Genomic DNA, 25,806 nt, shown 5'->3' with positions numbered 1-25,806 from the left:
TTGGAACAAATACCTTGTTGCAAAAGTTTTTTGCAACCTGACCTATGTTGCAAAGTTTTCTGCAACATGACCTTTGTTATAAAAAATTCTTGCGCAACAGTACCTATGTTGCAAAAAAAAAACAAAGAAAAAACATTGTACAACAAACAATAGTTTCTGCAACTCAAACGTTGTTTCAAGAATTAATGTGTACAAGATTATTTTTACAACAAAGCAATTGTTTGTGTAATTTGACCGTTGTTTCAGAAATTATTAGGTTCGAAAAGACGACGGAACCGCGTAAATCGGACGACTCCGCTTATACATCGAACAGTCGTCACGATAGATGTTTCCCGCGGATGGACGGGTGAACCCCAAAACAAAAGGCATATATAGAACTAGTACAAGACTCTTGTTTTACGGGCCAAAAAAAAGTTGGAGCACTACAAAGAGAGAGATCGCAGCAAAAAAAAGCTCATGCGACGACGAACACCCTGAGCTCCCCCCTGTCCCCTCGGGTGATGCGGGTGTCGTCGTCGAGATAGGTCACGTCGAACTCGCCGCTCCCGGTGTTGGAAGTCGGCGGCCTGAGGCTATCCGGGATGCGGGGCACCTCCAGCAGCGGCAGCTGGGACAGGTTCCCGTTCGTCTTCACCGTCGTCTTGTCGAAATTGATCTTGATACTCGCGATTCCTGGCAGCAGGGCATGCAGCCATCAGAACTCGGGAACACACCATCAAGCAAGCCAAAAAAAGGCGTGCAGAATCGAGAAGCGGCTCACCGGTGATCTCAAACTTGTGTGCCAGCGTGGCCGTGGCCTCCACCGGCGGCAGCGGCCACGGGGCGCCGAGCTCGAGCTCCACGATGTTGTCGAAGTCCTGGCTCACCACGTCGATCCTCTGGAACACCTGACGAGCACAGACGCAATGGGAATGGAGTTCGGCGTCACATTTCTGAACCCATTTTCGGTGCAATTCAGCTGAGCTCAAGATTTGGTCTCGAGTACTGAGTACAGTACTAACCTGGCCGAGGGTGATGGGGAGGAGGCGACCGGTGGGCGGGCCGGGGCGGCTGCCGCCGAGCGTCCGCGACGAGAAGGCGCTGCTGTAGACCAGCCTCCACCGCCCCTGCAGCTTGTCGAGATCCTTGGCGAGGTCCACGGGGGCCGGCGCCGCCGCCTCGAGCTGCCGCGCCGCCGCGTCCGCCCGGTCCAGGTCCTCCTGGCTCGCAGCGAGGCCCCGGTTCAGCCCGGCGACGGCGCTCTGCGTCCACAAACCATGCGAGGGTCCGTCAAGCGCCAAGCAAGCGGGCGAGCGGTTAAAAAATGCTCGGTCAGATGCTGGGAGGGATACTCTTATCGGCCACTCACCAGCAGCTTGATTTTCAGCGAGGGGATGTCGCCGGCGCCGGCGCCGGTGTCCGAGTAGTCCACCGCGGCCGACGGTGCGGCCACCGCGCGGATGGACAGCTTCTGCTGCCTCTTCCCTCCGCTGGCGCTCCTCCTGCCGCTGCTTGCCCGCCACGGGTTCCTGCCCTTGCTGCTCGCGGGAGGACCGGGCAGAGAATGGGTGGAGGTTGAGGTGCAGCAGGATGACCACGACGGCGATGCCATGGCCATGGGTGCCGTCCGTGTACCGTGCGCCTCAGGGAAGGAGGCGGTCAATCAATGGAGGAGAGCAACGAGGAAACTGAACCTCCAGTTGGGTGCCGACCGGCGAGAGATCAGAGACGAGCACGAGAAGCTGCTCTTGTGTTGTCAAAGAAAAGAAAGAAAAAGGGAGTGAGAGAGCACGGCGGGGAATTTTTGTGGTGGGTGACCGAGCTGGCCACACTTGGCCGCGAAGAGGAGCGGCGCACGTTGGGACGCGTCGACTGGTGACGACTTGGCAGTCTACGGTTACGCTTTGGGAGGCCGGTGGCACGTCCGGAGCCGTCTGGCCGTTCCACGTGGCTGAGGTTGTCGTCGTGCCAACGCGCCGTGTTCTTTGTTACTCCCTCCGTAAAATAATACTGTATTAGCAAAAGAGCCCGTGCGTTGTAACTGAAGAAAAAATATGCGTTAGTTAAATAAATATGTCATATGTAAAGGAAGTCGGAGCGTCATGCAGTCGTTATCGAAGAGATTAAAAGCAGAACATGTAACTTCTATTGTAATTTTTCTAAAAGTCGTTTAGCCAATAAGGATGCTCATAAGTTAGCTAGATTTTCTTTCTTGTTAGTTCAGGATCGTCATATATGGCTTTTGCAACCCCGTTAATCAAATGTAATCCCACTTTTTGTGCTTTTTGATGAATAAAAAGTTGGTTTACCCTTAAAGAAAACTTCTCCTCATCTTCTTCTTAAAAAAAGTCCTCCTTATTTCTTCACTTTGTTCTTACCGGTTCCTCATTCCAATGATGGCCGCCCCCTCTCTTCCATTCCTTGTGTAGCCACCTTCGTCGCGCTATCCCCGCGCGAGGGGAGGAGGAGGGGCGGCATGCAGGCTCATTCTCGCATCAGGGAGGGAAGGAGGAGGGGCGGCCGGAGTGAAGCCGCTGCGCTATCCTCGACGAGGGAAGGAGGAGGAGGGGCGGCGCGCATGCCCATTCTTGCATCAGCGAGGGGAGGAGGAGGGGGAGGGGCGGCCGGAGCGAAGCCGCCACGCTATCCCTGACGAGGGGAGGAGGAGGAGGGGGAGGGGGAGGGGAGGGAGGGAGGAGGAGGAGGGGTGGCGGAGCACCGACTTCCTTCTGCCTCGACACCGCCGGCACCAGCAGCCGACGACCTGCGCCCGAAGCTCCCGCGAGTACGCCGTGCTCGAGCCCATCGTGCAGGGAGGGGTGATTCTGTAAAAGTGAAACGTTTTTCAAATTAATAAAGGACTACGACGGACCGCGGGTTGATTTAGAAGAAATGAAATGGTGTTTTTGCAAAAATGCCATGACGGATGACCAGAAACCGTATTTGCTTTATTATTAGGGAGAGATAAGAGCGCTTAGATCATTATTTTAGATTAGTTTACAGAGGAAGTACTAGCATAATGTTCGTGTCATTAAAAGGAACTCCAACGCGTCGATCCAAACAAATAGCGTTTTTGTTCGTTTTTCATCCGTTTAGATCGGTGAGGTGAACGTCCGCGTTCACTTTTCATATGAGTCGGCTTGAGCGTTTAACGGGAGGTAGATCCAAATTTACGCGCACATCCAAAGTTTACCTTAAAACAAAATACAAATTCAAAACTGGCCGGTAAGCCGTCGGTCAAAGTCCATTATAAACTAAATTTAAACATTCAGAAAAACAAAACAAAAAGAAGTTGGCGTCCACACGCACCCCTAGACGCCGGCCTTGCCCTTTCCATTGTCGTCGACGGCGGCGGTGAGGTCGATGAAGATGGGAGGCGGCCCAGCCCAACCGAAGGCGACTTGATATGTCGTTAGGGCTCCCTCCTCCGGCGTCTACTGCGGTAGAGGCAATGCGACGGCGCGGGTGTGCTCCTCCTCTTCCTCATGCTCTCTCTTCCTCGTCACGGGCCACTGCAGCACCATGCAGTCGCCTAATGCGGAGAGGGCCATGGCCTCCACCATCTCCGTCACGCACGCGACCTCCTCCGCTGCTGCCGCTTCGGCCTTCCGTCGCTCCTCCTTGATGGTGTTGGCGAAGGTCTAAGCCAGCGCCGCTTGGTACGCCGCCTCGTCTTCCTCGTCCTCTTGCTTGACAACGGGGGAGGCGGGGGGGGGGGGGGGTGTTGTGGTGGCGCTGCACGCCCAGGCGCTGTTGCTCCTCGTGTTCGATGGCGAACCAGGCCTCCCAACTGGGAGAGTCTGCGACGTACTCAAGCATGCACCGCTGCGCCGGTGTGAGCTGCGCCCGGCGCGTGTGCATGTCCTCACTGTGCGGCCGTTGTGTCTGCGACATCGCCGATAACGGGATTCGCTATGGATCGAGGTGTCAGTGGTGCGACAGTGTGACGTCCGGGTACGGTAGCGACTGCCTGAACTCCCAGTGCCACCGCGCTTGATGCACCGGGATGTGCAGACAGTGGCGACCCGAGTATGAGTGGGCAGGCGCCGGCGGTGGGGTAGGAGGAGCACGCGAGGATGAGGTGATGGCGGTGCCCATGCACTTGCCGTTGTCAGAGCTGCTACCGAAGAGCCCCATGGCGAGCGCTTGGGTTGTCACCGGCAGGGAAGCACAAAAGGGGTCGTGGGGGCCAGATGTGGACAAAGTGGGACTTAAAAAAGGATGCTTCCACTGGTTGACTAGTGGGCCTGGTGGCGGTGGTCGTCCTAAATTTGACGGCGGGCGGTAGTTGAGCGGTCGCCAAGTGGGACCGTGGCGAACACCTAGGGGACGCGCGGCGCATCCGCTTCGCGTCCGCACCAACGCATTTTAGGTGCAATTTTGGGCCGGAAATGGGTTCGTGCGGCCGCTAAGAGGACGCGTTTTGGATTTGGGTCGATGCGTGAGGCCTTCACTTGTGTACACCGCGACCAAAACGGACGCAGGCGGACAAAACGGGTTGGCATGTTGGAGTTGCTCTAAAGAATCTTGTGAATGATCTATCTAGAATTAGAATGAAGCTTGGATCCAAGAATTGAATGGAACTTGGATGAAGCTAGCTAGAGACCTGGACCAACTGATGTTAAAGGATCGGTGGATGAATTGTTGTTAGAGGTGATGTGTCACCAGAACCCGTCGTCGGATCCGTCCATGAAACCGTACCATCGCCGAATCCGTCCATCCCAACTTCGCCCCCGTCGGATCCGCACATTCCATGTTGTCGTGCCGCCCCAAATCGAATGAATACACCACCCCACATGTGCTCTGTAGCCGCCACCATCGCACGATTTGGACGTTGCACAACCCGATTCCACTGCCGCACGACCTCCGCGGTACCCTACCGCATTTTGTTGCAATGTCTCATGTCTACACCGCCGCCCGCGTTGACGTCGCACCGCACTGCCATCATGTTACTAAAGTCATCGAAGGGCCATATGGGCTTCAAGAGGGGGTGTGGTTGCGCCCCTCCAACAAGCTCGGTGTCTACTTCCAGTGTGACGGTCGTCACTAGTGGCACGACACCTTCAACTCCGCGGATATAGCCATGCGCGCATGATACACTCATTTTGCATCATGAATTACTATTGATACATGTGTTGATCCTGTCCATTATCACTTATCATCATACAATTCTTATGCTCTTTCTCTCTGAATATACAAGGTACATCAGTGAGAGGGAAATATCTCGAAACTGGAATACTCAACGGGGAAACCGAGAAAAAGGCAGAAAAATCAACTTGCTCCAAATGACCTGAAACAATACAAAGATTTTTTCTGGAATATTTGAGAATTTTTGGGCCAAAAATATACCAGAGAGGCGCCACGAGTTGGGCACAAGCCAACAACTCCCAGGTCATGCCCTAATGGCTTGTCGGGCCCCAGCTGACCCTCTAGCGACTATGTTCTTGTATATGGTGTGTTTTACCCTAGAAAAAAATCATAAGTCATCTTTCGGGATGAAGTGACGCTGTCTCGAGAAGGAAACCTGGGCAGAGGCCCTTTTTCTCTCCGACAGAGAGATTCTACCGGGGAAACTTCCCTCCGAGAGGGGGAAATCGAAGCAATCGTCATCACCAATGCTTCATCCTTCGCGTGATGACCAATCTTCATCAATATCTTCACCAGCACCAACTCATCTCCAACCCTAGTTCATCACGTGTATTCAATCTTTGTATGAGAACCTCATATTGGTACCTCTGGGTTATAGTTGTGTTGAATACATCCCGTAGTTGATGCTTGTTGGATTACTTGGTGGAAGATATTATGTTTAGATCCTTAATTATTATTACACCACTCATCTTGAACATGTTGATGATGTGTGAGTTGTAATTATTGTTCCCGAGGACATGGGAGAAGTCTTGTTATAAGTAATCATATAAAGTTGGTATTCATTTGATATTTTTGATGATATGGATGTTGTTACTTCTCTTAGTGGTGTCATGTGAACGTCGACCACATGACACTTCACCATGTTATGGGCCTAAGGGAAGTCATTGTGGAGTAACAAATAGATGATGGGTTGCGAGAGTGACATAAGCTTAAACCACACCTTATGCGTTGCTTCATAAGGGGCTGATTTGGATCCACATGTTTCATGCTATGGTTAGATTTATCTTAATTCTTTTTTCGTAGTTGCAGAAGCTTGCGAGAGGGGGTAATAATAAGTAGGTTGCTAGTTCAAGTAATAATAACACCTTAGCACATGTCCACCCACATATCAAATCATCAAAGTAGTAAACATAAACCAATTCAATATGATGAACATGATTAGACAGAAATTCCCATGTGTCATCGGGAGCGCTTGCTTTATATAAGAGAACTTTCGGGCCTGTTCATTGCTATAAAAAGGATTGGGATACCTTTCTGCACCTTTGCTACTATTTATACTTGTCACTTGTTATGAATTATCTTGCTACAAAACAATCTATCACTATTACTTATAGGACTTGTACAGAATACATTGCTAAAAAATGCTGATCATTTCCTTTTGCTCATCGTTGCATTCGACACTCTTACTTATTGAAATGACTAATGAAAGGACGTGGATGTCGCCTAGAGGGGGGAGGGGTGAATAGGTGCTTTAAAATAATTACGGTTTAGGCTTGAACAAATGCGCAATAAAACTAACGTTTAATTTTTCAATCACAAAACCTAAAACAACTAGGCTCACCTATGTGCACCAACAACTTATGCCAAGCAAGATGAACAACTAAGTGATAGCAAGATATATAACAAGAAACAATATGGCTATCACAAAGTAAAGTGCATTAGTAAAAGGCTCGGGTAAGAGATAAATGAGGCACGCGGAGACGACGATGTATCCCGAAGTTCACACCCTTGCGGATGCTAATCTCCGTTTGGAGCGGTGTGGATGCACAATGCTCCCCAAGATGCCACTAAGGCCACCGTAATCTCCTCATACCCTCGCACAATGCAAGATGACGTGATTCCACTAAGGGACCCTTGAGGGCGGTCACTGAACCCATACAAACATGGTTGGGGCAATCTCCACAACTTAATTGGAGGCTCCCAACAACACCACGAAGCTTCACCACGATGGCATGTGGCTTCGAGGTGGCCACAAATGCTCGGGGCAATCTCCACAACTTAATTGGAGATCCCGACGCTTGCCCGGAGCTTTACACCACAATGATTGAGCTCCAAGGCACCACCAAGCTTCTAGGACGCCAAAGCATCCACGAAGAACAATCTCTAGGGTACCAAGTACCAAAGGGTAATAAGCTTCTCAACTTTCCACTTCCACGTATCACTGTGGAGAACTCAAACCGATGCAACTAATGCAATGGCAAGAACACACGAACTGGTCAAATCCCTCCATAACAACAAAAGCTTTGGAGGAATATGAGAGGAAGAACAGGGAGCTCACAAAGAACTCCAAGATCAAGATCCAAGGGGTTCCCCTCACATAGAGGAGAAAGTGATTGGTGGAGATGTGGATCTAGATCTCCTCTCTCTTTTTCCTCAAGAACTACCAATAATATTTGGAGGGATTGAGATTTAGCAAGCTCTAAGAAGGTCAACAATGGGGGGGGGGGCAAACACAAGCTGGAAGGATAGAGAACCATTGGGGAAGAAGACCCCCTTAAATAGGTCCTCACGAATCTGACCATTACAACCGTTTTTACCAGGCAGCGGTACAACCGATTGGAAGGGCGGTACAACTGGTCAACCTAAATTAGCGGAACAACCGGCCAGCCACCACCCAACAACTGGTCCAAAACAGATACTTGGCCCGAGGTTCCACCTGCCATGGCCGCTAGGCGTGGCTAAGTCCCAAGTGGTACAACCACTTGGAACACCGGTAGTACCGACTATACTTAATATAGCGGTACAACCGGGCCACCACCGCCCAACCACCGCAGCAAAACAGAGCCGTGTTCGGTTGTGGATCGGTGCTGGGCTAGTACAACCGCCCAGGGGTTGAGTGATACAACCGCCCTAGGCAGCGGTACAACCGTTCGAAGAAAACACGAAATATTAGAACTGCCATAACTTCTGCAAATGAGCTCAGAATTGGGCAAACTCATGCTTGTTGGAAATCTTCACAACATGCAGTTATGAAAAAGCCAATGATAAGAGATGTGAGACCTCTATGAATGAAGAACCAGCAAAAACTCCCAACATCGAAAACATCATAGAAGATGCATATGGACTCCATTTTTGATGAACTCGAGCTTCTTATTAAGATGGCCATAAGCTCTACAACTCACAAAGAGAAACACCAAACAAGAACCAAGAAATATGATGCAAGGATGCAAATGGTTGGAGCTCTCAATGAACGGTACGATCAACCTACTCACTTGAGAGCCTCCCTTGACAGTACGACAATCTATCCTAAAATAGAAAAATGTATCAAGGGCAAACCTATACCTTGGATCTAGTCCAATTGAGGTAGATGATGATGATCTTGACTTCCTGAAGATGGACCACCTTTCTTGATTGTGTTGTCTTGATGAAGACTAGTTGATTTCTCCCCATACTCACTATGGGTGAGCCACTCTTCAACACATCTTCACAACTCCATTGCCACCACAATGGAAGACAAGCTTCAGGCATGATATCTTTGTGATGCTCCACTTGAACTTGCCCACCTCAATCTTGATGACGATCACCACTTGATGTCATCCTTCATGGGTTGAATGGGATTTTCCTCTTGACGCAAACCCATGGAAACACACCTAACCCCACATAGAACTCTCATGAAGACCATGGGTTAGTACACAAAAGCATAATGGACAATGCTTACCATACCATGGGATCACTTGGTCTCTCTCGGTACATCTTGTACGCTTTGTGTGTTGATTAACTTGATTTACTCTTTGAACGAGGTATTGAGGTGGATAAAATTTCTGAATGAGGTATTGAGGTGGATAAGGTCGAAGTTGATGCAATAGAGAAAATGCCTTGCCCAAAAGATATCAAAGGTATAAGAAGTTTCCTTGGTCATGCTGGTTTGTATAGGCGTTTCGTTAAAGATTTCTCAAACATTTCTCGGCCTTTAACTAATCTTCCCCAAAAAGATGCTCCTTTTTGTCTTGGTGATGATTGTGTATAAGCCGTTGAAAATACTTAAGAAAGCTTTAATTTTTGCACCTATTGTCCAACCACGTGTCTGGAACCTACCATTTGAAATTATGTGTGATGCTAGTGATTATGCTATTCGTGATGTACTAGGGCAAAGAGTAGACAAGAAATTGAATGTTATTCATTATGATAGTAAGACCCTAGACACTACTCAAAGAAATTATGCTACTATTAAAAAGGAATTTTTAGCAGTTGTTTTTGCATGTGATAAGTTTAGACCTTATATTGTTGACTCTAAAGTAACTATTCATATTGATCATGCTGCTATTAAATAGCTTATGTAAAATAAATATGCTAAACCTAGACTCATTAGATGGGTGTTATTGCTCCAAGAATTTGATCTGTATAACGTTCATAGGAAGGGGGCTCACAACCCTATAGCAGATAAATTGTCTAGAATGGAAAATGTTCTTCATGACCCGCTGTCTATTGATGATAATTTTATTGATGAACAACTTGCTGTTATAAACACTTCACGTAGTGCTCCTTGGTATGCGGATTATGATAATTGCATTGTTGCTAAATATATTCCGCCTAGCTTGACCTATCAACAAAAGAAAAACAATCTTCTATGATTTATGACATTACTTTTGGGATGACCCATATCTTTATAAAGAATGAGTAGATGGTGTTATTAGACGTTGTATACATGAACATGAGGAGGAACAAATTCTAAGCAAGTGTCATTCCGAGGCCTACGGAGGACACCATGCCGGCGATAGAACTGCACTGCACACAAGGTATTGCAATCCGGCTTCTATTGGCCTACACTTTTTAAAGATGCTCATAACCATGTCCTTTCTTGTGATGAATGCCAAAGAGTTGGTCATATTGGTAAACATCAGGAGATGCCTATGAACTATTCACTTTCTATTGAACCATTTGATGGGACATTTTCCTTCCTCTAATGGATATACTCATATTTTAGTTGTTGTTGATTATGTTACTAAGTGGGTAGAAGCTATTACAACTAGTAGTGCTGATCATAACAATTCTATTAAAATGCTTAAAGGCATTATCTTTCCGAGGTTTGGAGTCCCCATATATTTAATGAATGATGTTGGTTCACATTTTATTCATGGTGCTTTTCGTAGACTTTTAGCTAAATATGATGTTGACCATAGAATTGCATCACCTTATCACCCTCAATCTAGCGGTCAAGTTGAATTGAGCAATAGTGAAATAAAATTAATCTTGTAGAAGACTGTCAATAGGTCCACAAAGAATTGGTCTAAGAAACTAGATGATGCATTCTGGGCTTATAGGACTGCTTATAAGAATCCCATGGGGATGTCCCCGTATAAATGGTCTATGGAAAGGCTTGCCATTTACCTCTTGAGTTGGAACCTAAAGCTTATTGGGCAATTAAAGAACTTAATTATGATTTTAAACTTGCTCGTGAAAAGAGGTTATATCATGTTAGATCATTGGATGGATGGAGGACACAAGCTTATGAGAATGCTAAGTTATTTAAAGAAAAAGGTTAAAAGGTGGCATGACAAGAGAATTTAGAAACGAAAATTCAATGTAGGAGACTTAGTGCTTTTGTAGAATTCTCGTTTTATATTTTTTTGCACGAAAACTCCTCTCCAAATGGGAAGGACCTTATTATGTCGAGGAGGTCTATCGCTCCAGTGCTATAAAAAATAATAACTTCGAAGGTAAAACACCGAGAGTGGTGAATGGGCAAAGAATAAAGCATTATATTTCAGGTACACCCATTAATCAGGAAACTAATGTCATACATGTCCTAACAAGGGAGGAGCACTAAAGGAAGTCTTCCAAAACACTCCAGCAACGTGAAAAAGGGTAGGTACGTGGTCCGGTAAATAAACCAACTCCAAAAATTCCAAAAAAATATTTTTTGCTGGTTTTGGTATTTTAGAAAAACTATAAAAATAAAAGGGAGTCAAGAGAATCCACGAGGGAGACACAAGCCAACATGGTGCAACCCCCCCCCCCCGCCATGCCCTGATGGCTTGGTGGGCCCTCATGCGCCCCCCGGACTCAAAATTCTTCCCAAGCACGTATTCTGACCTGGAAAAATTCATTATATATATACTCCCGTGTGTTTTGACCACCGCATTGCGATATTTTCCTCTGTTCTTATTTCGAGTTGTTTTTCTGGCAGGCCTCACACTACGTCGTCTCAAGATTATGATGGAGATAGCTTTATCTCTGACTATATTTCAGACCCAAAGATCCTTGGTGATATCTATCCCTACCTTTGGTCCACGGACAAGGAGGAGGACGATGATTTGGAGGAAACAAAAGAAGCCAGCTCGGATGAAGATGAAGTTCCACTACCCCAACGTGAAGATATCCATGTGGAATTCAAGAAGTCAAGTCCCCAAACGGGGTAAATAAATCTAAGGATCAATTTATCCCATCACATTTTGTGCAGTGAATCAAGTTGGCATTATGCAAAAAGATATTGAAGCTTGAGCAAGAAAACGATTACTTGAGGGAGGAGAATATTATCCTCTGACGCAAGCTGGAGAAGAGGAAGGCCGCTACGTCACCACCACCATCACCTGAGGAGGACGCTTGAGTACATGGGTATGGACACCACCCTTGGCTTGTCCCAAGCTTGGGGGAGGTGCCCTGGTATCGTATCACCATCACTTCCATCATTACTATCTATCTTAGTTTGATCCTTAGTCGTTTTGCAATTTAGAGAAATAAATTTCAGATTTTCTTTTCTTAGAATTTTTGTTTTGAGTTCCATCTATCCTTGTAATTGAGTATGCGAGTTATATAATAAAGATTAGTTCAGTTTTTGTGCTTTACCTGTGGGCACCCATCATCATAGCATGTCAATTAAAAGAAAGATAAAGATCATATGCTCATCTCATGAGAAGTAATGACTTCACACAAAAATGGTATAAGTGATAAAAGTTGTTGATAGTAAACAAACATAATATTAGTCATTGTTGCAATCTAAGCAAGATTATGATAGAGGAGAGGAGACTCACATATAAATGCACTATCTTGGACATCTTTTATGATTGTGAGCCTTCATCAAATATTATGTAATGATCAAGTGTTGATGTTGGACATGGAAGACAATGTAATGATCATGGTAATTTATATTCACATAGAAGTTATATGGTCTTGGGTCCTTCAACATGTGATTCTTTCCTTAGATCCTTTGCTAACCCAAAAACATTCCACACTAAGTAGAGATACTACTTGTGCATCCATACCCCTGAAATCCAATTTCTTGCCATGAGAGTCCACCATACCTACCTATGGATCGAGTAAGATTCTTCAAGTTTTCATGGGTGCATCAAGAAATAAAAATTGCTCCTAAATATGCATGATCTTTTATTTGCAAGGGTAAGCTTTGTACGATCTTGTGATGGCAAAGAAATAAAAGCGATAGAGTGCATAATAAAGTTTGCCATCATAACGGGAAATATAAAGTGACGTTCCTTTGCATTAAGAGTTCACACATCCATCAAATTAAAAGCGCATGACAACCTCTGCTTCCCCCTGCGAAGGGCCTATCTTTTAGTTTCAGGTGTTCAATCTTGTACTTGAGTCAATAAAGTAAGTTTATTCCTCTTCCAACCTATTAATCCTATAGTGGCAAGCACCATGTGTTGAGGAAAGATTTAGATTTATATATGAAAGTGGATGTAGATGATCATGATTTATTATTGTTGACATTATCCTTGTGGTAAATAATTTGCGTGGCGTGCCATTTAAGCCCCTATCTTCCTATGTGTCCTATGGAAGCATGAGCTCCAAAAATATGCCATGAGCGTGAGCAAGAAGTTTAAATGATAGTTGAGTATGTGAACTTGCCAAAAATAAATCACTTATATAGACTCTCCTCTGGATTATGATGAATTATGATTTCCCCAATGACTGAGAACATAGTTTGTTGATCATCAATAAAGTTTATGCTTCATACTCCAATAGTTTTGAATGGATTGTTACTTGTTTATGAGAAGTTATATGATAAAATACTTGCTGATATGCTAATATTCATGATGCTCTCATGCTCGTATTCTATTTTTATCGACACTCTCTCTCAAATCATGTGGTCATTATTTTCGAGCTCGGCTTCCTTGAGGACAAGCAAGGTCTAAGCTTGGGGGAGTTGATACACTCATTGTGCATCATGAATTACTATTGATTTATGTGTTGATACTCTCGATTATCCCTAATTATCATACGATTCTTATGATCTCTCTCTCTCTCTATGAATATACAAGGTACATCACTGAGAGGGAAATATCTGGAAACTCGAATTCTCGACAAGAAAACCGAGAAAAGGCACAAAAATCAACATGCTCCAAATGACCTGAAACTTTACACATATTTTTTCTGGAATATTTCATAATTTTTGGGCCCAAAATATACCAGAGAGGGGCCACCAACTAGGCACAAGCCAATAGGGCGCCCCCAGGCCGCGCCCTGATGGCTTGTGGGGCCCCAACTGACCCTCTAGTGACCATGTTCTCCTATATGGTGTGTTTAACCCTAGAAAAAAAATTATAAGTCATCTTTCAGGAATAAGCACTGCCGTCTTGAGGCGAAAACCTGGCCAGAGGCCCTTTTACTCTTCGGCAGAGCGATTCTGTCGGGGAAACTTCCCTCCGGGAGGAGAAAACCAAAGCCATCGTCATCACCAATGCTTCCTCCTTCAGAGGGGGGGGGGCAATCTTAATCAACATTTTCACCAACACCATCTCATCTCCGACCCTAGCTCATCATGTGTATCCAATCTTTGTATCAAAACCTTACATTGGTACTTGTGGGTTACTAGTTGTGTTGATTACATCTTCTAGTTGATGCTTGTTGGATTACTTGGTTGAAGATATTATGTTCAGATCCTTAATTATTATTATTACACCTATGATCTTGAACATGTTGATGATGTGTCAGTAGTAATTATTGTTCCTCAGGACATGGGAGAAGTCTTGTTATAAGTAATCATAGAAAGTTGGTATTCGTTCGATATTTTGATGATATGGATGTTGTTACTTCTCTTAGTGGTTCCATGTGAATGTCAACTACATGACACTTCACCATGTTATGGGCCTAAGGGAAGTCATTGTGGAGTACCAAATAGATGATGGGTTGCGAGAGTGACAGAAGCTTAAACCCTAGTTTATGTGTTGCTTCATAAGGGGCTGATTTGCATCCACATGTTTCATGCTACGGTTAGATTTATCTTAATTCTTCTTTCGTAGTAGTTGATGCTTGCGAGAGGGGGTAATCATAAGTAGGTTGGTAGTTCAAGTAATAAAAATACTTTAGGACCTGTCCACCCACATATCAAGTCATCAACGTAGCGAATGCGAATCAATTCAATGTGATGAACACGACTAGACATAAATTCCCATGTGTCCTCGGGAGCGCTTGCTTTATGTCAGAGAACTTTCAAGCCTGTCCTTTGCTATAAAAAGGATTGGGATACCTTGCTGCACCTTTCCTACTATTTTTACTTGTCACTTGTTATGAATTATTTTGCTACAAAACAATTTATCACTATTACTTATAGCACTTGTAGAGAATACCTTGCTGAAAACTGCTTATCATTTTCTTCTGCTCCTTGTTGGGTTCGACACTCTTTACTTTTTGAAAGGACTACGGTTAATCCCCTATACTTGTGGGTCATTAGCGCATACGACATGGTCGCATGGCTTTTTTGCCGACCGATCCATGATAACCCTCAAGTATAGGGGATCGCAACAGTTTTCTATGGTAGAGTATTCAACCCAAATTTAGTGATTTGACACAAGGGGAGCCAAAGAATACTCTCGAGTATTAGCAGTTGAGTTGTCAATTCAACCACACTTGAAAGACTTAGTATCTGCAGCAAAGTTTTAGTAGCAAAGTAGTATGATAGTAATGGTAGGGGCAGTAACAGTAGTAGTAGTAATTGTATAGCAAGTGTGACAGCAGTAGCGGTAAAGTAACTTAGCAAGGACCAGTATAGGGAAAGCTCGTAGGCATTGGATCGGTGATGGATAATTATGTCGGATGACATTCATCATGTAATAGTTATAACATAGGGTGATATGTAACTAGCTCCAGTTCGTCAATGTAATGTAGGCATGTATTCCGTATTTAGTCATACCTGCTTATGGAAAAGAACTTGCATGACATATTTTGTCCATCCCTCCCGTGGCAGTGGGGTCCTAATGGAAACTAAGGGATATTAAGGTCTCCTTTTACTGGAGAAACGGAACAAAGCATTAGCACATAGTGAATACATGAACTCCTGATACTATGGTCATCTCCGGGAGTGGTTCCGCCTATTGTCACTCCGGGGTTGCCGGGTCATAACACATAGTAGGTGACTACAACTTGCAAGATAGGATCAAGAACACACATATATTGATGAAAACATAATAGGTTCAGATCTGAGATCATGGCACTCAGGCCCTAGTGACAAGCATTAAGCATAGCAAAGTAGTAGCAACATCAATCTTAGAACATAGTGCATACTAGGGATCAAACCCCATCAAAACTAACTTGATTACATGATAGATCTCATCCAACCCATCACCGTCCAGCAAGCCTATGATGAGATTACTCACGAACGATGAAGAGCATCATGGAATTGGCGATGGAGGATGGTTGATGATGACGACAACGTCGATTTCCCATCTCCGGAGCCCAGAACGGACTCCAGATCTGCCCTCCCGAGGAAGAACAGGTGGTGGCGGTGGCTCCGTATCGTGAAACGCGATGAACTCTTCTCTCTTAATTTTTGCTGGGAGAGAGAGACTTTATAGAGTTGGAGTTGGAGGCTACGGAGCTACGTGGGCCCCACGAGCGTGCCAGGCGCGCCCTAGGGGGGGCGCCTCCTGGGCTCGTGGGCTCCTGGCTTCGTGTCTTCGGGTAATTCTTGTGCCAATATTTTTTATATATTCCACAAAAAATCCTCGTAAGTTTCCAAGTCATTCCGAGAACTTTTATTTCTGCACAAAAACAACACCATGGCAATTCTGCTGAAAACAGCGTCAGTCCAGGTTAGTACCATTCAAATTATGCAAATTAGAGTCCAAAACAAGGGCAAAAGAGTTTGGAAAAGTAGATACGATGGAGACGTATCAATCCACATGATGAATTTTTAGGAGATCAAATCCAAAGAGCAGTTGGAGTTCGTTTGACCGAAGAACATGAGAATTCGGCTAATAGATGAGGAGAAGAAGAAGGGGATCCACATTCCTCACAACGAGAGCTACAAAGTGGCAACTACAAGGTTTACGCGGGAAAATCAACGATAAGTTCATAACGAGTTCGAGTTGTATTGGAAGCTGATCTCGAAAAAAAAGAAATGGCAGGTCAAGCGGGAGTACAATATTGGCCCCTTCATGGTGATCCACATCGTGTCCGAAGACACTCACGAGGAGGACTCTAACGAGCCCTCTGATTCCGACCCATTTTGAAACTCATTCCCGAGGCAACGGTGAGTTCGACAAGAAGTTTATATTTAGGGTGATTATGTAGAATCGATAGGTCCTTGCAATGTTTGTTGTATGAACTATGTTTCTGTGATATGAATTTGGTACTGCATTTTTTCCTATGCCCTATTTTACATAACCTATTGGAGCCCTAGTGCCCTATTTTACATCATCTATTGGAGTTGGAGGTATTTTGTGATGTAAATTTTACTCCAAGAACAATTTTATGATGTATTTTAAATCATCTATTGGAGATGCTCTAACTATAAAACTTAATTGAAGTTGTATTGAATTAGCGATATATAGCAACCGATAAATTTGCATCACTTCAAAGAGGAACTCAATCACGCACATACCAATGTTTATACGTCTCCAACGTATCTATAATTTTTTATTTTTCCATGCTATTATATTATCTGTTTCGGATGTTTTATATGCATTGATATGTTGTTTTATATTATTTTTGGTACTAAACTATTAATCTAGAGCCTAGTGCCAGTTTCTGTTTTTTTCATGTTTTTGAGTATTGCAGATAAGGAATATTAAAAGGAGTCCAAACGGAATAAAATCTCTGGAATGATATTTCTTCGACCAGAAGAAACCCACAAGACTTGGAGTAGGGGGTAGGGCACCTGCCGGGAGGCCACAAGCCTGCATGGCGTGCCCTAGGGAGGGGGGGGTGATACGTCTCCAACGTATCTATAATTTTTGATGGTTACATGCTATTATCTTGTCAAACTTTGGATGTTTTGTATGCCTTTTATATCTTTTTTGGGACTAACTTATTAACTCAGTGCCAAGTGCCAGTTCTTGTTTTTTCGTGTTTTTGACCCTTTTCAGAGGAGGATTTTAAACGGTGTCCAAACGGAATAAAACTTCCGAAAAGATTTTCCTGGAACAGAAGATACACAGGGGGCGTGAGAACCAAGGCAGAGGCAACCAGGGGAGGCCACAAGCCCCCTAGGCGCGGCAAGGGGGCCCCGCGCCTAGCAGGCTTTGGCCCCCCTGTGGCTCGTCTGCCCTACCTCTTCCGCCTATAAATTCCTGAAAAATCCAAAACTGCGCGAGAGATCCACGAAAATACTTTTCCGCCGTCGCAAGCTTCTGTCTCCGCAAGATCCCATCTGGGGCACGTTCTGGTGCCCTGCCGGAGGGGGATTCAGATATAGACGACTTCTTTATCGACACCATGACCTCTCCGATGATGCGTGAGTAGTTCACCATAGACCTTTGGGTCCATAGCTAGTAGCTAGATGGCTTCTTCTCTCTCTTGGATCTTCAATACAAAGTTCTCCATGATCTTCATGAAGATCTATCCGATGTAATCTTCTTTTGCGGTGTGTTTGTCGAGATCCGATGAATTGTGGATTTATGATCAGATTATCTATGAATCTTATTTGAGTTTCTTCTGATCTCTTATATGCATGATTTCATATCCTTGTAATTCTCTTCGAGTTGTGGGTTTTGTTTGGCCAACTTGATTTATGATTCTTGCAATGGGAGAAGTGCTTGGTTTTGGGTTCATACCGTGCGGTGACCTCACCCAATGACAGAAGGGGTAGCGAGGCACGCATCGTGTTGTTGCCATCAAGGGTAAAAAGATGGGGTTTACATCACTGGTTTGAGTTTATCCCTCTACATCATGTCATCTTGCTTAAGGCGTTACTCTGTTCGTCATGAACTCAATACACTAGATGCATGCTGGATAGCGGCTGATGTGTGGAGTAATAGTAGTAGATGCAAAAAGTATCGGTCTACTTGTCTCCGACGTGATGCCTATATGTATGATCATTGCCTTAGATATCGTCTTGAATTTGCGCGGTTCTGTCAATTGCTCGACACTAATTTGTTCACCCACCGTAATATTTGCTATTTTGAGAGAAGCGTCTAGTGAACACTATGCCCCCCGGGTCTACTTCACATCATATTTTCAGCCTTACACTTTTACTTCGTTGCACTTTCCGCCTTCATATCTCACTTTGCAATCAATCTTGAAGGGATTGACAACCCCTTTATAGCGTTGGGTGCAAGCTCGTTTGTGTTTGCGCAGTTACTCTAGACACTTGGCTTGATTCTCCTACTGGATTGATACATTGGTTCTCAAACTGAGGGAAATACTTACTGCTCCTGTGCTGCATCACCCTTTCCTCTTCAAGGGAAAAACCAACGCAAGCTCAAGAGGCAACAGAAGGATTTCTGGCGCTGTTGCCGGGGAGGATCAAGTCAAGAATAGTCTCCCGTCAACGTGTCAATCTCTGGCACTGGGGATTATTCTAGGTGAAGCTCATCCAAGTAAGTGTCGCAAACTCATCTCTTGCATTTACTTTTTTGCCTCTTGTTTTCCTCTCCCACACTTCTGAAAAACAAAAATTTACAAAAATATTTGCCTTTTCCATTCGCTCTTCTTCCGTTTGCCTTTCCTTTGCTTGTGTGCTATGTGCCTTCAATATGCTTGCATCTTCGCTTGCTGAAATCTAGTGATATGGATTCTCACCCACTTGCTAATCTCTTTAAGAGATCCAATTATGTTGAACCATTTGCTAGTGAGTTGAGTGCACTTGACTTTCTCTATGGAGTTTTGCTTGAGATGCGTGAATCTGAAAATCGTGATGAAGAAATTTATGAAGTGGTTCACGAGGGCTCCTTGAATGAAAAGCATGATCGCAATGATTTCATTATAAATTCTATTAATGACAATCATGCTAAAAATATGCAAAACCCTAAGCTTGGGGATGCTAGTTTTTCTTTGTGCACTACTTGTTGCAATGATCGTGATCGGGGTGATAATTTTTCTTATGATCTTGAAAATTTGTTTAACCCTCATGATGATTTTGATATTTGCAATAATATTGAAAGTTGGTTTGGAGAAGTCATGACTTTAGTTGATGATAATCCCACTATTTTTTAAGAGCGTCAACTTTGCATGCATGTGGATCATGAAAATAATATCCTTTGTGATAGCTATATTGTTGAATTTGATTATGATCCCACATGTAGTTTCTATGAGAGAGGAAGATATCGTGGTAGAAACTTTCATGTTACCAAATTACCTCTCCTTATGTTGAGATTGCTATTATCTCTTTCTTCTTCCTTGCATTTGGTAACTATTGGTTGTCTTGCCAATTTACTTTCCTATAAAATGCCTATGCATAGGAAGTATGTTAGACTTAGATGTGATTTTCACATGCATTATGATGCTCTCGTTGTGCTTCAAATCTTGTCTTTTGTGTGAACATCATTGAATTATCAATGCCTAGCTAAGGGCGTTAAACAATAGCGCTTGTTGGGAGGCAACCCAATGAATTTATCTTTTTCTTTCTTTTTTGTTGCATCCATACCATCATAATTCTGTTATGATTGTGTTTTTTGTGTTTGAGCCAACCAAAAGCTTTATGATTGGTTTGGTGATGGTTGTTTGATCCTGCTGGAAAAGACATAAACTTTTTGCTCACGAAATTATTTTTCATTTTTATCCAGAAAGAGCTTTTGATTTGATTCTTTTTGCTTCTGGTCGATATGCCTTTTTCCCAGGTTGTCGTAATTTTTCAGAATTTTGAGGTACCAGAAGTATACGAAGTATATAGATTGCTACAGACTGGTCTGTTTTTGACAGATTCTGTTTTTGTTGTGTTGGTTGCTTGTTTTGATTAAACTATGGATAGTATCGGGAGGTACTAGACATGAAAAAGTGAGAATACAGTAACACAACACCAATATAAATAGAAATAAAGATTGCTATAGTACCTAAAGAGGTGGTAGCTTGTTTTCTTGTGCTAATGATATCACGAGTTTCTGTTTAAGTTTTGTGTTGTGAAGTTTTCAAGTTTTGGGTGATGTTCTCATGGACAAAGGGATAAAGAGTGTAAATAGCTCAAGCTTGGGGATGCCCAAGGCATCCCAAGACAAATTCAAGGACACCAAAAAGCCTAAGCTTGGGGATGCCCCGGGAAGGCATTCCCTCTTTCGTCTTCAATCCATCGGTAACATTACTTCGAACTATATTTTTATTCACCACATGATATGTGTTTTGCTTGGAGTGTCTTGTATCGTAGGAGTATTTTCTTTTTGTTGTGTCACAATCATCCTCGCTACACACCTTTCGAGAGAGACACGCACTCATCGTGAATTTGCTAGAATACTCATTGTGCTTCACTTATATCTTTTGAGCTAGACAATTTTGCTCTATGTGCTTCACTTAGATCTTTTAGAGCACGGCGGTGCGTAATTTGGTAGTTGGCTTGTGCTATGAAAGTACTACCAAAGGTGATAGGTTCCCAAAGAGGATACCATAAAACTTCCATCTTCATGTGCATTGAGTAGAAAGAGAAGTTTGATTCCTCTCAATTAGTTTTGAGACGTGGATTTGGTAATATTAAGAGTTATGTTAGTAGGGTGTTGTGAATCTAGAAATACTTGTGTTGAAGCTAGTGATTCCCGTAACATGCACGTATGGTGAACCGCTATGTTAGGAAGTCGGAGCATAATTGATCTATTGATTGTCATCCTTTGTGTTGCGGTCGGGATCGCGTGATGGTTTACACCTACCAACCCTTCCCCTAGGAGTATGCGTTAAGCACTATGTTTCGATTACTAATAAAAACTTTCGCAATAAGTATGTGAGTTCTTCATGACTAATGTGAGTCCATGGTATAGATGCACTTTCACCTTCCACCATTGCTAGCCTCTCTAGTACCGCGCAATTTTCGCCGGTGCACAAACCCACCATATGCATTCCTCAAAACAGCCACCATACCTACCTACTATGGCATTTTCATAGCCATTCCGAGATATATTGCCATGCAACTCCCACCGTTCCGTCTGATGACTTGTGCCGTCACTCTCATATCGCCATTGCATGATCATAAGATAGCTAGCGAGATGTTTCAACGTCATACGCCAAGCTAGATCGCTGCACATCCTAGTACTCTGTCGGAGGCATTTCCTATAGAGTCATCATCGTTCTAAGCTTTGAGCTGTGAGTAAATAAAAGTGTGATGATCATCATTATTAGAGAATTTTCCCATGTGAGGAAAAAAAAGGCCAAAGTTGCCCACAAAAAAAAGAGACATGGAAAGAGGCCAAAGACCCCAAACAAAAAAAGAGAGAAAAAGAGAGAAGGGACAATGCTACTATCTCTTTCCACACTTGTGCTTCATAATAGCACCATGTTCTTCATGATTGAGAGCCTCTCAATTTGTCACCACCATATGCTAGTGGGAATCTTTATTATATAACTTGGATTGAATATTCCAATGATGGGCTTCCTCAAAATTGCCCTAGGTCTTCGTGAGCAAGCAAGTTGGATGCACACCCACTAGTTCTCCTTTTGAGCTTTCACATACTTATTGCTCTAGTGCATCCTTTGTATGGCAATACCTACTCATTCACATTGATATCTATTAATGGGCATCTCCATAGCCCTTTAATACGCCGAGTCAATGTGACCATCTCCTCCTTTTTGTCTCACAACCTCCGCCACACTCTATTCCACCTATAGTGCTATATCCATGGCTCACGCTCATGTATTGCATGAGAGTTGAGAAAGGTTTGAGAAAGTAAGAGTGCGAAAACAATTACTTGGCCAATACCGGGGTTGTGCATGATTTAAATTAGTTGTGTGGGGATGATGGAGCATAGCCAGACTATATGATTTTGTAGGGATAACTTTCTTTGGCCTTGTTATTTCGAAAGTTCATGATTACCTTGCTAGTTTGCTTGAAGTATTATTGTTTTCATGTCAATAGCAAACTATTGTTTTGAATCTTACGGATCTGAACATTCATGTCACATGAAAGAAGTTACAAAGGACAACTATGCTAGGTAGCATTCCACATCAAAAATTCAGTCTTTATCACTTCCCTACTCGAGGACGAGCAGGAGTTAGGCTTGGTGGTGCTTGATACGTCTCCATATCTATAATTTTTGATGGTTCCATGCTATTATCTTGTCAAACTTTGGATGTTTTGTATGCCTTTTATATCTTTTTTGGGACTAACTTATTAACTCAGTGCCAAGTGCCAGTTCGTGTTTTTTCCGTGTTTTGACCCTTTTCAGAGGAGGATTTTAAACGGTGTGCAAACGGAATAATAATTCCGAAAAGATATTTTCCGGAACAGAAGATACGCAGGGGACGTGAGAACCAAGGCAGAGGCCACCACGGGAGGCCACAAGCCCCCTAGGTGCGGCCAGGGGGGGTGCCCGCGCCAAGCAGGCTTGTGGGCCCCGTGTGGCTCGTCTGCCCTACCTCTTCCGCCTATAAATTCCTGAAAAATCCAAAACTGCGCGAGAGATCCACGAAAATACTTCTTCACCGCCGCAAGCTTCTGTCTCCGCAAGATCCCATCTGGGGCACGTTCTGGTGCCCTGCCGGAGGGGGGATTCGGATACGGAGGGCTTCTTAATCAACACCATGACCTCTCCGATGATGCGTGAGTAGTTCACCATAGACCTTTGGTTCCATAGCTAGTAGCTATATGGCTTCTTCTCTCTCTTGGATCTTAAATACAAAGTTCTCCATGATCTTCATGGAGATCTATCTGATGTAATCTTATTTTGCGGTGTGTTTGTCGAGATCCGATGAATTGTGGATTTATGATCAGATTATCTATGAATCTTATTTGAGTTTCTTCTAATCTCTTATATGCATGATTTCATATCCTTGTAATTCTCTTCGAGTTGTGGGTTTTGTTTGGCCAACTTGATCTATGATTATTGCAATGGGAGAAGTGCTTGGTTTTGGGTTCATACCGTGCGGTGACCTCACCCAGTGACAGAAGGGGTTGCGAGGCACACATCGTGTTGTTGCCATCAAGGGTAAAAAGATGGGGTTTACATCATTGGTTTGAGTTTATCCCTCTACATCATGTCATCTTGCTTAAGGCGTTACTCTGCTCGTCATGAACTCAATACACTAGATGCATGCTGGATAGCGGTCGATGTGTGGAGTAATAGTAGTAGATGTAGAAAGTATCGGTCTACTTGTCTCGGACGTGATTCCTATATGTATGATCATTGCCTTAGATATCGTCTTGACTTTGCGCGGTTCTATCAATTGCTCGACAGTAATTTGTTCATCCACCGTAATATTTGCTATTTTGAGAGAAGCCTCTAGTCAACACTATGGCCCCCAGGTCTACTTGAGATCATATTTTCAGCCTTAAACTTTTACTTCGTTGCACTTTCCGCCTTTAGATCTCACTTTGCAATCAATCTTGAAGGGATTGACAACCCCTTTATTTTGTTGGGTGCAAGCGCGTTTGTGTTTGCGCAGGTACTCTGGACACTTGGCTTGATTCTCCTACTGGATAGATACCTTGGTTCTCAAACTGAGGGAAATACTTACTGCTCTTGTGCTACATCACCCTTTCCTCTTCAAGGGAAAAACTAACGCAAGCTCAAGAGGCAGCATGGGGCGCCCCCGTGACTTGTGGGTCCCGTGCAGGTCTCCTAACCCTATTCTTCAGCCTATAAAATCCCAAATATTCCCCCATTGCTAAGGGGAGCCATGAAAATACTTTTTCGCCGCTGATAGCCTCTGTTCCCATGAGATCCAATCTGGGAGCCTTTTCCGGTAATCTGCCGGAGAGGGAATTGATCATGGAGGGCATCTACATCAACTCCATTGCCCCTCCGATGATGCGTGGTTCACCACAGACCTACGAGTCCATAGCTAGCAGCTAGATGGCTTCTTCTCTCTCTTTTATCTTCAATACCATGTTCTTCATGATCTTCATGGAGATCTATTCAATGTAATACTCTTTTGCGGTGTGTTTGTCGAGATCTGAGGAATTGTGAGTTTATGTTCAGATTATCTATGAATATTATTTGAATCTCTTATGAATTCTTATATGCATGATTTCATATCTTAGCAAGTCTCTTTGAGTTATTGGTTTGGTTTGGCCAACTAGATTGGTAATTCTTGCAATGGGATAAGTGCTTAGTTTTGGGTTCAATCTTGCGGTGTCCTCACCAAGTGACATAGTAGGGGTAGCGAGGCACGTATTGTATTGTTTCCGTCAAGGATAAAAAAGATGGGGTTTTCATCATATTGCTTGAGTTTATCCCTTTACATCATGTCTTCTACTTAATGCGTTACTCTGTTCCTCATGAACTTAATACTCTAGATGCAGGCAGGAGTCGGTTGATGTGTGGAGTAATAGTAGTAGATGCAGAATCGCTTCAGTCTACTTGACACGGACGTGCTGCCTATATGCATAATCATTGCCTTGGATAGCTTCATAATTATTCGCTTTTATATCAATTGCTCGACACTAATTTGTTCACCCACCGTATTATTTTCCTTTATGAGAGAAGCCTCTAGTGAAACCTATGGCCCCCGGGTCTATTTTCCACATTATACTTTCAGATCTATAAACCAAAAATACTAAAAATATCTTGCTGCAATTTATTTACTTTTGTTTCCGCAATCTTTTATATCTATCTCTATCAGATGTCATCCTTGCAAATAACTCTGAAGAGATTGACAACCCCTTTTTAGCATTAGGTGCAAGTTTTTGATTGTTTGTGTACGTACTACAATTGGGGCCTTGCTTGTTCCTCCTACTGGATTGATACCTTGGTTCTCAACAAACTGAGGGAAATACTTATCTACTTTAATACATCACCCTTTCCTCTTCAAGGGAAAACCAACGCAAGCTCAAGAAGTAGCAAGAATGATTTGTGGCGCCGTTGCCGGTGAGGATACATAGCAAGATCAAGCCTACCAAGTACACATCACAAACTCATCTCTTGCATTTGCATTATTTGCCTCTCATTTTCCTTTCCCACACTTCACTAATTTTCCGTTTTATTCGCCTTTTTCTCGTCGGATCTATTTTTGTCTACTTGTTTTACCATGTGCCTTCTATTTGCTTGCATCTTTGCTTGCTAAAATTCCATTGATATGGATCCTCATCCACTTGCTAATCTTTTCAAGAGATCCAATTATGATGAACCAATTGCTAGTGAGTTGAGTGTACTTGATTATCACCATGAAGCTTTGCTTGAGATTCGTGAATCTGAAAATTGTGATGAAGTGATTCACGATGTTTCCTTGAAAGAAAAGCATGATTGCAATGATATTGTTATAAATTCTATTAATATCAATTGTGCTAATGATATGCAATCCCACAAGCTTGGGGGTGCTATATTTGATGAGTTTGCCATGACCACTACTTATTGCAATGATCATGATTGGGGTGATAATGCTTCTTATGATCTTGATAATTAATTTAATACTCTTGATGAATATGATATC

The 25,806-nt window shown here is 43.6% G+C and overlaps 1 protein-coding gene across 1 annotated transcript; it reads right to left on the bottom strand.

Annotated features, from left to right (window-relative positions):
• Positions 1 to 272: 272 nt before the first annotated feature.
• Positions 273 to 1,824, bottom strand: LOC123429601 (plastid-lipid-associated protein 6, chloroplastic). The gene is made up of 4 exons (XM_045113626.1): positions 1,349 to 1,824; positions 1,002 to 1,241; positions 761 to 887; positions 273 to 672 (listed from the first exon to the last, which is right to left on the bottom strand). The coding sequence occupies exons 1-4, from the start codon at positions 1,595 to 1,597 to the stop codon at positions 455 to 457; spliced, it is 834 nt and encodes a 277-aa protein (XP_044969561.1). The 5' UTR covers positions 1,598 to 1,824; the 3' UTR covers positions 273 to 454.
• Between the last annotated feature and the right edge of the window lie 23,982 nt (positions 1,825 to 25,806).

This window comes from Hordeum vulgare, chromosome 2H (assembly GCF_904849725.1).
Source record: "Hordeum vulgare subsp. vulgare chromosome 2H, MorexV3_pseudomolecules_assembly, whole genome shotgun sequence".
Taxonomy (NCBI): domain Eukaryota; kingdom Viridiplantae; phylum Streptophyta; class Magnoliopsida; order Poales; family Poaceae; genus Hordeum; species Hordeum vulgare.
This window is presented reverse-complemented; position numbering and strand designations above follow the sequence as displayed.

Coding starts and splice junctions, on each gene's coding strand:
- LOC123429601 (XM_045113626.1), bottom strand. CDS start 1,597: ATGGCCATGGCATCGCCGTCGTGGTCATCCTGCTGCACCTCAACCTCC. Junction 1,242..1,348: donor CGCTGAAAATCAAGCTGCTG/GTGAGTGGCCGA, acceptor TTGTGGACGCAG/AGCGCCGTCGCCGGGCTGAA. Junction 673..760: donor ACACAAGTTTGAGATCACCG/GTGAGCCGCTTC, acceptor CCCTGCTGCCAG/GAATCGCGAGTATCAAGATC.